This window comes from Solanum pennellii, chromosome 9 (assembly GCF_001406875.1).
Source record: "Solanum pennellii chromosome 9, SPENNV200".
NCBI classification, from domain to species: Eukaryota; Viridiplantae; Streptophyta; class Magnoliopsida; order Solanales; family Solanaceae; genus Solanum; species Solanum pennellii.
The window spans coordinates 69,771,989-69,782,730 of NC_028645.1; the positions used below are offsets into that span (position 1 = coordinate 69,771,989).

The following is a 10,742-nucleotide window of genomic DNA, read 5'->3' on the forward strand; positions in this document are numbered from 1 at the left end:
AAACAAGATTTAATAGAAGAACCCGAAATAATGATGAATGTGACCCAACTGATGCAGAAACAGTAAGTCTGTTTCCTATTAAGGGATGTCCTATAGGAGCAAAGAAAACTGATCCATTTGTTTTCGACAGCAAATCACTAAGTCAGGCACATGCATACTTATTGGGATATTGTGATGAGATTCAAGAATATATTAGGTACTTTACTTTAATATAGTATTTTTATTTGTATAATTAAGTTTTAACATATTTAATTTATTTATTATTTTAACAAAAAAATACATGTTGTGTAGAGAGCATATGCAAGAGGTTAATAATCATCCACGAAGATCTAAATGGAGCAAGGCCAAGGATCATTGTCAAAACTTCTCTCAATGGTTTGAAACTCGTGCTTTGCAAGAGGATGTGCCTGATTTGATAAAACAATTGTCTAGAGGACCAAATGTTGTTTCTAAAAGATACTCTGGGTATCTCATAAATGGATATAGATTCCATATTAGGCAGCGTGATGGAAGAAGCAAAACACAAAATAGTGGTGTTACACTTGTTGCCTCAACTACGAGCTTTGCAAGCTCAAAGGATAAGAACCTGATTGCTGCAGATTTGACTTATTATGGTATAGTAGTTGATATAGTTGAGTTAGACTATTATAGTCATTTTAAGGTTGTTCTCTTTAAGTGTGATTGGTATGAGGTTGAGAAAGATATGTATGGCCTAACTTATGTCTATTTTAACAAGAGATGCTCTCTGGAAGAGCCTTTTGTGCTTGCATCTCAAGTACATCAATTCTTCTATGTGCAAGATCCATATGATCAAGATAGACATTATGTTATGAAGACTGTGCCAAGAGACTTGTTTAACATGAGTGATGAATTTGAATCTAATCTCCCACAAAATTATGAAAATGAGTTGTCTGAACACTTGACGGGACCATCCATACCAGAAGATGATGGTGAAGTTCCCTTAGTAAGGACTGATATACCAGAAACTGTTATTGATGTGCCTTCGGAAGAATTTGATACTCAACAACTTGATGTCGAGTATGAAAAGGAGTTTGAAGATGAGTCTGAAGAAGAGTTTGAAGATGAATCTGAAGAAGAGTGTGAAGACGAGTCTGAAAATGAGTATGAAGATGATTCTGAAGATGAGTCTGATGAATTTTAAGACGAGTTTGAAGATGACAGTACACCATGAGTATTCTTATTTTTATGATGAACATATAGTGCTAACTCACTTTTTTTTGTTATTTAACTTTTTTTGTACAAACACCTTAAGATGTCTATGTATAATGTTGGCTTTGTTTATGTGTCTGGTTGTTGTTGGTCGATAATTTATGTTGACTTCTTTAATTTATGTAATTATTGTTTTGTTGATGAAGCTGTAATTCTAGCTTACTTTTATTTTATTTGACTGTATGTTGGCACAACTTGTATATTTAAGGTTAGTAATATCTGGAGTATGCATGTTACATTTATCAAATTACATTCTGATTAGTAAATATGAATTGTTGTTGTCATCTAAATTCTTATTTTTTCCTATTACTATTAGGCATTGGACATTACAGGCAGCACAGTCAAGGCAGTGAAGGCAACACAGTGAAATCAGTCCTCCTTATGTACTACTCCCTTAATTTTCTGGAAGCTAAAGATTGGTTCACAACTCGTTCTAATTAGCACAGTGAAATCAGTCCTCTTCTATTTGCAGGATTGCTTTTTCTATTTAACAATATCATTATTATTGTTTTGAAGGTTAAGTTACTGTTGGGAAAGAAAATAAAGATATTAAAAGAAGGCGGAAATAATGAGTCAATCAGCAGCACTAAAGAAAAAGGGTTAGAATCGGAACAAAGCTCAAAGACCATTGAAGAATCTGAACTTTGATATGCAATATCGATCAAGTACTGAATTGGCTAACCAATTCAAGATTAAGAGAGAACAACTTGATAACGAACGCAATGATAAAGCTAAGAAAGAGCATGTACCAATAGCGCATAAAAGAAAGAATTCTGAGGATTTAATTCTACAAACTAAGAAGAGATTATTTCAATCTGGAGAGTCCATTCAAGAGAAAAGAATTAAACTTCCTATGCAAAACTTTAGGTTCCAAATGTCTTCAAAGCAAGGTGTTACTGATTCAGTGTATGTGACTGGGGAAACATTTGGTAATTCAGAGGTACAACATGGTATTCAAGATCAATTAAACTTCAAACAGGTGAAGAGGAAGTCTGTCATACCGGCCACAAGTCTTGATAAGTTTCTAGCAGAACAACGGCTACAGAAAGAACATGATATTAATGATCTACCAAACTGCAAGCAGGTAAAGAGGAAGTCGATCATACCAGCTACTAGTCTTGAACAGTTTCCAAAAAAACAATCGATACACATAGGCGATGAAACAAAAACAAATAACCACACAGTAGCTGATGATCTTGTGGATCAAGAAGAAATCAACAGGGATGAGTGTGCTATAGACGAGGAAATTGGCATTGATTGTAGTAAGGAAGGTATGTCTCAAGAGTTATATGATTTATTATTTATATAAAAGACATTTCTTATTTACTTACTGTTACATAAATCAAGAAATATTTGAGGCGAAAAATGTCTGAGGAAAAACAACATGTAAAGATATTCACGCAAGAAATTTGGAAGAAAGAAAGGAGGTGACATTTGATAAAGGGCAAGCAGTGGGACCAACTGGTAAGATAGTGTCCGAATTAACCAACTTTATAGGAACAATTTCAAGGAATCCTAGGTTCATCAACTTGATGTACACTAGTTGGCATGCGGTGCCAGAAGATACTAAAAAGCGCATGTGGGAATATACCAATGTAAGAACAATTAATTTTTTAATTGCATATTTATTGTTTCTTTTTACAGATTGAAGCTAACTATATTTTATTTTACATAGTCCAAATTCATAATTCCATTAGAAGGAAAAGCGTGGGTGATGACTGGCTTTCGTGATGCTTGGAAGCGATACAAGCAAAAAATTAAAGAGAGATTTTTTGATAAAAATAGTACCATTGAGGACATGCTAGCAAAACGTCCCAGTGACATCGCAGAAGATGAATTCCGTCAATTGATCGAGTATTGGAAAGACCCAACTGTTCAAGTAAGGCTAAAATAGTACATTTCTATTGTTCAACTTATTATGGATTATATCAATTCTATTTTTGTTTTATTTATTAATTCAAAAATCTCTTTTTATATAATTATAGGCCATGTGTGAGATCAATTCTCAAAACAGGAAAAAGCAAAAATGGAGGCATCGAATGGGACCTATTAGTTTTGCAAGAGTACACGTGGCATTGGTAATACTTAGCATCTTCGGCCATATACATTTAATCCATTTGTATTCCTCCAATAGATTGATACGTTTTTAAATATCTTTTTATATAATTTGTAGCGTGCAACCAAAGAAAACAATGAGGAAACATCAAAGTCTGAAATGTTTATTGCAACTCGTACAAAAACGGGAAAAGGAACTTCAAGCCGATACTCAAATTGCAATAATAAGTTTTTTAAAGTGTATTAATGATGAATTTAAGTCAGGTAAAAAAAAATTTACATTGTTTGGAGGGTGAAAATTTATTTTAATATGCTTGAAGGGATGTCAATAGAAGTTAACTTAATGAACCATAAACTCATTTAAGCTAGAGATATATTAGAAGTACTTGCATATAATATGAATGTCAATTTTATTCAATAGGCTGAACTTCAAAATTGCCAAAATTTCGGGGAAACTGCAGATGATGTTTTTACGGCAGTGTTTGGTAAGGAGCAGCCTGGTCGACTTAGGTGCTATGGTAGATCAGTGACAGCAAGTTCTTTGAAGAAAGATGAGGAAGATAGCAAGCAAAAACAAAAACATGCTAATGAAATCACTTCTCGGAAAGAAGAAATGAATGAAATGAGAGAGGAAATAAGAGAAGAAATGAAAGAAGAAATGCGACATTTTTTTAGTCAATTGCTTCAAAACAACCCTGGATTGAATGTTCGAGGTATGCAATGGGGTGTTGTATCTAACATTGCTTCACCTATTGATGCGGGTAGTGCACAAGCTGTAAAAGGCCAAAATCTTCTACAATCTTCCGGGTCAACTCATGATCCGATTCTTCAAAAGGTATTTAGTAATTTTTCAATTTAGTCCTCTCAGTTTCTCATAAAGTCTTCTTGTTTGTAATTGTTATTGATTAACTTCATGTTTGAATCATTCAAAGTCGCTTGAAATATGTTCTAGTCTGACAGGGATCCTCCAATGATGTGAAATTCGCGTCGAAGTAGAAAAAAAGGTCTTTCCAGGCTGTAGAGGTATGTGATTAGTTGACTGCTATCAAGTTATATCCCAGTGAATTAGGTTGCTCTCTGGATACTTGCAATAAGTGAATTAACTTGCATATATGAAGATCTCAATTAAAATTTGGTTACTCTTTGCCTCGCTCTGATGAGTATGAAGTAACTCTGAACTTGTTACATATTCTCGATATGATTTTGAATATTTTTGAATGGTGGCGAAACACTCTAAATACGACTGAGTTTTCTTTCTTTAGTTATTGTTAGTGGCTTTGGTTTGAATTGAGCTAAGGTTTTGTTTCTCTTGACCACTGTTCATCTTGCTTGTTTGGTATGGTTGAAGTGTAGTTTTGCTATGTCAGATTTAGTTTCCTTGTTTGATCGTGTGGAACATATTAACTACACAACGAAACTAATCTAATTTTCTTTAATTTTTGCCGCTGCTGTAATCTACAATCTGGACTTTTCTCTCTTTAGTTGTTGTCAATGTATTTGGTTTTAATTGTGCTAAGGTTTTGCTTGTTTTGTTTCACTGTTTTTTTGGCATTTGTATAGAACATTACAACATGCTATAGGTCTGTACTAGCTTGCAAACTGGTCTGTCTAAACCTCTCTGCAAATAAACTTTGGCATGGTGTGGAATCTGCAATCTGCAGATTTGTTGTTAATGTTTTCTGTAACTGCTGCTGCAATCTGTAGAATATCCATGTTATTACCATAACTGCTGCTGCAATCTGTAACTTTTGTTAATGTTTTCACTATGCCTTTTGTGCTTCTATATATAAATATTTATGTCAGTAAAGTCTATTTTCTTTCTTATTATATAGAATATCCATGTTATTACAATAACTTTTGACGTCCTAGTAGAACGCATGCTTCCATAACTACAAACAAATAAACAAATAATTATAGGAGAATCTAATTGTTTGTGTCTCCTCATTAATTCCTTGTTTTTTAGTGCTCGTGTTAGTTTGCGTGCATCATGGTTATTGTATAACACCAAATATTTTATATTGTTTCTTATGAAGTTTGAACCCAATTGCAATTATTCATTGTTGTTGAACTCATTTGGAATTCTAGACACCTAAGGGAAGATCATCTACTTTGAACATCAAAAGACAAGTAGGCATCTACTTTGAACATCAAAAGATGCAATATAATTTTCTGTAACTGCTGGATTTCTTGCCTCTCTATATTGTTGCAATCTGAACTTCTTATCTCTCCTATATAACTGCCAATATCTTATTTGTGTAGGGAAATGGAGGTGATCAAATTTGAAGTGGATGATGAAGAGTTTTTGAACTATAATTGAAAAGTTTAAATACATATTTGATTTATTGTGTACACATTTAGAATATTGATGTATAAGTATGGGTATGTGTACACAACACATACTATCTTTTGAAGTACTTTATGGGAAATCTATAAATTTGAATTATTTATTAGCGCTAGAGATTATTTATTGCAATATAATATTGGAGTATTTTAATTAGAAATTGTGGCATAGGACTGTAAATTATGTATGCACTTGAGCAAGGACAACACTTTAAAGTATTGTCATAGATTAGATAGAAAAGGCAACACTTGATAAGTGTGGGCAATATGGTAGCAAAGGCCACGCTTCAAAGTGTAGCTGATAAGGCAACACTTTTAAACGTAGCAGCAAAAGCGTGGCTTTTTTAATTTTAGCTACGCTTGAAAGTGTATCTGATAAGGCAACACTTTTAAGCGTAGCTACAAAGTGTGGCCTTTTTGAATTTGAGGCTACGCTTAAAAGTGTTACTCATATGGCAACACTTCTAAGCGTAGGTACAAAGCGTGGCCTATTTCCCTTTTGGCTACGCTTTTAAGCGTAGCTGATAAGGCTACACTTGTAAAGCGTCGCCTAAACTCTAAGGTTTTGCTGCTTTCGGCCACACCTGAAAAAGTGTGGCTTAAAGTCAAAAAGTGTGGCCTGTTATCAAAGGCCACACTTTTTCATAGTTTAGGCCACACTTCTCTAGGGTGGTTGGAGACATAAAATGTTGTAGTGAGTTATAGTTGGTCAACAGTTGATTTCTTCAAGTCGGCTACCCTAGAGTTTAGACGATTAGATAAAACAACATATTGTATAACGATAAAGAGATAAAAGACATAGTTGACAAAGAATTCTATGCTAGTTCGGATCACGCCTAATCAAGTCCCCTTGAGTTACAAGGGTTCTCTTAGAGCTTGAATGTTTATTCTTAGACAGATGACCTGTTCTGAACTCCTTGACCAGAAAAATTCCGATTTACTTGTCGATCACATCCTCTACTCTTATAGTTTTCTTTTCACTAGTAAACTATTTTGAATACAGTGATAAAAGAGTGACTATGCTTTTGGTGAAGGGAAATTGGGCTATCAAAGTAGTGGAAAGATAATCTTATTCATTCAGTACCCAAACTTTATATACTACAGATAAAAACAACCTACAGCTAAACTTAACCTACTACCTGAATTCCAAAACAATAGGGGAGTTTAAAACAGTATTAGTTACCGTAACTAATAATTACAGTAACTAATGCTTAATACTTCTATGATGATGATCTGCTTTTATATTGCTTGCTGCATCTTTAACGTTGCCTTGACAGAATGGAATTGACATCAATTCGCTGATCTTCAACTAATCTCTTATTTGGAATGTAACTGAGATTTATCTGAGAAGAAGAGAAGTTGCGCAATCTTCTTTTATGATTTTCAGTGTTTTTCTCTTAATGTAACCCAAGGGATTTTCTCACTGATATTCAAATTTGTCCAAGTGTCCTGTTCTTTCTTGTGGTTAGCGTGTGAACTTTTTTCTTCATTTAAATCTATCATAGACAAGTCATTCTTCCTTGGTTCATGCCTTCTTGCACAGATTTTGGATGTCTATTTTTTTTGGGGGGGGGGGGATCATTCAGGATTAGTGTCATCATTAAAATATAAGTTAATGAAGCTAATAGTACGTGTTATTTGTTCTCTGCCTTTAGCAATACTACTCAGATTTATTAGAGCCTATCTGTTAGTTTGATATATCTAGATAGATATTGTCGCCATTGTGCTTGTGATTCTTCTTGTTGGGCTTGATGTCAATCATATTTTCTAATGATAGCATATGTCTATATGTTTTGTCTTTCGTATTTCTGAAACTTTGGTTTAGTATTCAATTTGCTATTATTAACGAATCTTGTAGCATTTCATACCCTACTCTATTTCTAATGTCATGTAGAATTCTTTTAATCCTTCAAATTTTGGACAATGGTTTTCATGAAGTTAATTTCTTGATTTTTCAGCTAACTCTGGTACCTCGCAAGATCAAAATCTCAGTCAGAAGCAAATGACACTGGATGATTTCAATATCCCTGAAAACTTTGATCGCAAAGTTACCCTATGCTAATTATTTGAAGGTAACAAGTAGTAAGTGTAAAGAGCAAGTTATTCATGACACCATTGTCATGAAAATGATTCGGTATATTACTACTGGTACATTTATACATTATGAGAATATGCTCAAACAGAAAGAGGCCAAGTTTGTTCATTATTTGACTATATACCATGTTGTTGAAGTAAACATACATATGTATGTTACAATTGGCAAGGAATTGTTGTTTTGCATATGTACTATTTCAAACAACTTTGGACATGTGGTGTTAAAAGTCAGTATCGACAAAGTGTAACTTTATACAATGTTTGAAGTTTTATGTGGCTAAAGTTGAGGTATATCGTACATATGATTGAAGTTTAAGTATTTTTGTTTGAGAAAGCATATACTCCGATCTACTAGTAGTTTGTTTAATTGATTCATAAAATGTGAAAATGTTAACTATTATACAACAACAAGTTCAGCGTCTCTCCAAACACCTCTAGATCCATTATCAAACTCTCTACGACCTTGATCATACTTGGGTACCATCACTATCAGCTCTCCATCCACAAATACCACCGCGGCCAGCTCCGGCATAGTCGAAGCAGTCAATCTGTACCTCCAATATGTATCCACATTCAATTCATGCTCATCTTCACCGTCTGCATTTCCCTTTCTCACAACGATCTTCCTTACCCCTGCAGGATGAATCTCTAATTCCATTTTTCTCACTTGTCCATCCCCATCTCCTTCTAGTTCGACTTTTTTCCATGAAACGGAAGAATCCTTACTTCTCTTCCACCGCCACATCTTCCTTAGAACGGAACGGCAATTCCAGAAAGTAGTTAAATATGTGAGGAAGTCTCCGGAGTTTCTTCATTGCGGAATCAGGAATGTGTTGTTGCCTTTATGAAAAATTAGAATGAATTCTACCAATTGTTGGGGGTTGAATTGAAACGATAAGAAGATGAAGAAGACAAATGTTGAAAAGGTTCAAAATTCTAATAGCGCAATTTGGAATTCTATTAACCTCTGAAAGAGATTGATAATTGCTTTAGATTTTTGTCTGCAAAACACATTACACATATACTAAATTAATATTATTTAGTAGAGCATCTTTTATTTATTTCCTTATATATTTTACTTAAGAGGAGAGATATATCCAAACAATTCACTTATTATATAGAGTAGAGGAAGTACAATTCATTTCCCCAATACATTTGTCAAAATATTGAATTAATTATATTCAAAGAATGATATAATATAATTACTCTTTTAATTATTGCTTGTTAAAGAATGTGACAGGTGTGTACCAACTCACATACGAAGGGAGTATAAAAGTTTTTGAATACTTTAAAAAACCTTATTATAGCCTTCACATTTCACTAGGTTTTAGGGTTTTGATTTTTCCTTTTTCCTTTCCTTTTGAATTTTAAATTTAAGCAAAAAAATATGTATATATTACATTATAAAATAAATTTAGATAAGTTTTATTATTTAGTCATATAGTATATGCAGAATCATTGCTATTATATGAAGTTCATAATTACATAAATCACCCACAGAAGAAAGTTACTATAGTTAGAGGAGGCTCACCACGGACTATATGGAGCATTGTGGATCATTACTTGACATCTTTTATTGAATTAAAATACATAGTGCATATTATATACAATCAACTATTCAAATGATGTGTGTTTAACACATATATGTTGATAGTTTATGTAAAAAGAAAAAAAACTCATAATGCTAGTATGACTTTGACCATTACTTATTTTTTTAAAAAATAGATGTCCACTTTTACCGCCAATCAATTATTAATAAATTGGACCTTCACCAACAAGATGAAATAAAAGTCCAGGTAATCAACCAATAGAACTACTAAGATTATTCTCTCTAGTCAAAAATTAAATGAATTGTCAAAAGTTTTTTAATAGTTCAAAATAATTGAAATTTTCAAAGTTCAAGATAATTGTTCGTAGGATTTTTGTTTCCATATATATCCATTCTTTTAATGATGTTATCAACTACTTTACATTTGTTATGAGAATAATTTAGGAACATTAATAAAAAAAATAAGTCTTTAATGTTATCCTTAAATATTTTTATTTAAGAGGAGAGTTATATCCTAAAGTTTCACTTCATATATAGATTAGAGGAAGTACAATTCATTTCCCCAATACATTTGTCAAAATATTGAATTAATAATGGTAAAATATAATTACTCTTTTAATTATTTCTTATTAAAGAATGTGACGGATGTGTACCAACTCACATATGAAGGGAGTATAAAAGTTTTTGAATACTAAAAAGAACCTTATTACAGCCTTTGCAATTCACAAGTTTTAGGGTTTTGATTTTTCCTTTTTCCTTTGCTTTTGAATTTTAAGTTAAAAATTTGAATTATATACTCATAAAAATGGACTTTTATACCCCTACGACTAACTTATTTTTAAACAATTACAAATAAAAATGCAAATTAAAAAAAGTCTGTTTGCAAATCTTGTTTTTTTTTACGTGATTTAACCTATAAATATAAGAATATATATATCGTACTCCAATAAATATTATTCCATAGAGACATAAGTCTTCAAGTTAAACATTTTAAAAGCTAAATGATACTATATGGTATAATAAACAAATAATATTGTAGTTAAGTCTTTTCATCTACTTTTATGGGAACTCTTATAGACAAACTTATAAAAATAAAAACTAAAGTACTTTTTCGAGTAATACATTATAATAATATGGCTTAGTATTTTTACTCACACTTATTAAAATGCCACTTAATGTATCAGATGATTTAGAAAATTGTTCTGCATTTTGTGCTTCCAAATTAATTGAATTATAATATATTTATATTAATTCATATCAAATACTGCCAATTTACAAAGAATGTAGCATTTTTAGGATTACAATTTAGAAAGAAGGAGAACAATTGATAAAAACCTTCCTTTGGTTGGTATAGCACGATTTTTTTTTAAAAAAACATTTTTGATGTGCATAATTAATTTTGTCATTCCTTTTGACACCACATCCGTTCGTTTGGTGACTTTTTCGTATTTCTCATCTTTTTATAATATTTTGA

General features: G+C 32.3%; 1 protein-coding gene and 1 pseudogene across 1 annotated transcript; one reads left to right on the plus strand and one right to left on the minus strand.

Annotated features, from left to right (window-relative positions):
* Window positions 1-1,879: 1,879 nt before the first annotated feature.
* On the plus strand, window positions 1,880-7,687 carry LOC107030871. Its single transcript, XM_027911984.1, has 8 exons — window positions 1,880-2,501; window positions 2,728-2,825; window positions 2,906-3,109; window positions 3,216-3,308; window positions 3,707-4,120; window positions 4,846-4,887; window positions 4,990-5,026; window positions 7,584-7,687. Exons 1-8 carry the CDS (start codon window positions 1,880-1,882, stop codon window positions 7,685-7,687), a joined length of 1,614 nt encoding a protein of 537 aa, XP_027767785.1.
* A 429-nt stretch (window positions 7,688-8,116) lies between these two features.
* On the minus strand, window positions 8,117-9,289 carry LOC107030341 (annotated as a pseudogene).
* Between the last annotated feature and the right edge of the window lie 1,453 nt (window positions 9,290-10,742).

Excerpts from the sequence above, each read along its gene's own strand:
- LOC107030871 (XM_027911984.1), top strand. The coding sequence starts at position 1,880 with ATGCAATATCGATCAAGTACTGAATTGGCTAACCAATTCAAGATTAAG. Across the intron at positions 2,826-2,905 it reads GCATGTGGGAATATACCAAT|TCCAAATTCATAATTCCATT; the intron begins GTAAGAACAATT and ends TATTTTACATAG. Across the intron at positions 4,121-4,845 it reads ATGATCCGATTCTTCAAAAG|AACATTACAACATGCTATAG; the intron begins GTATTTAGTAAT and ends GCATTTGTATAG.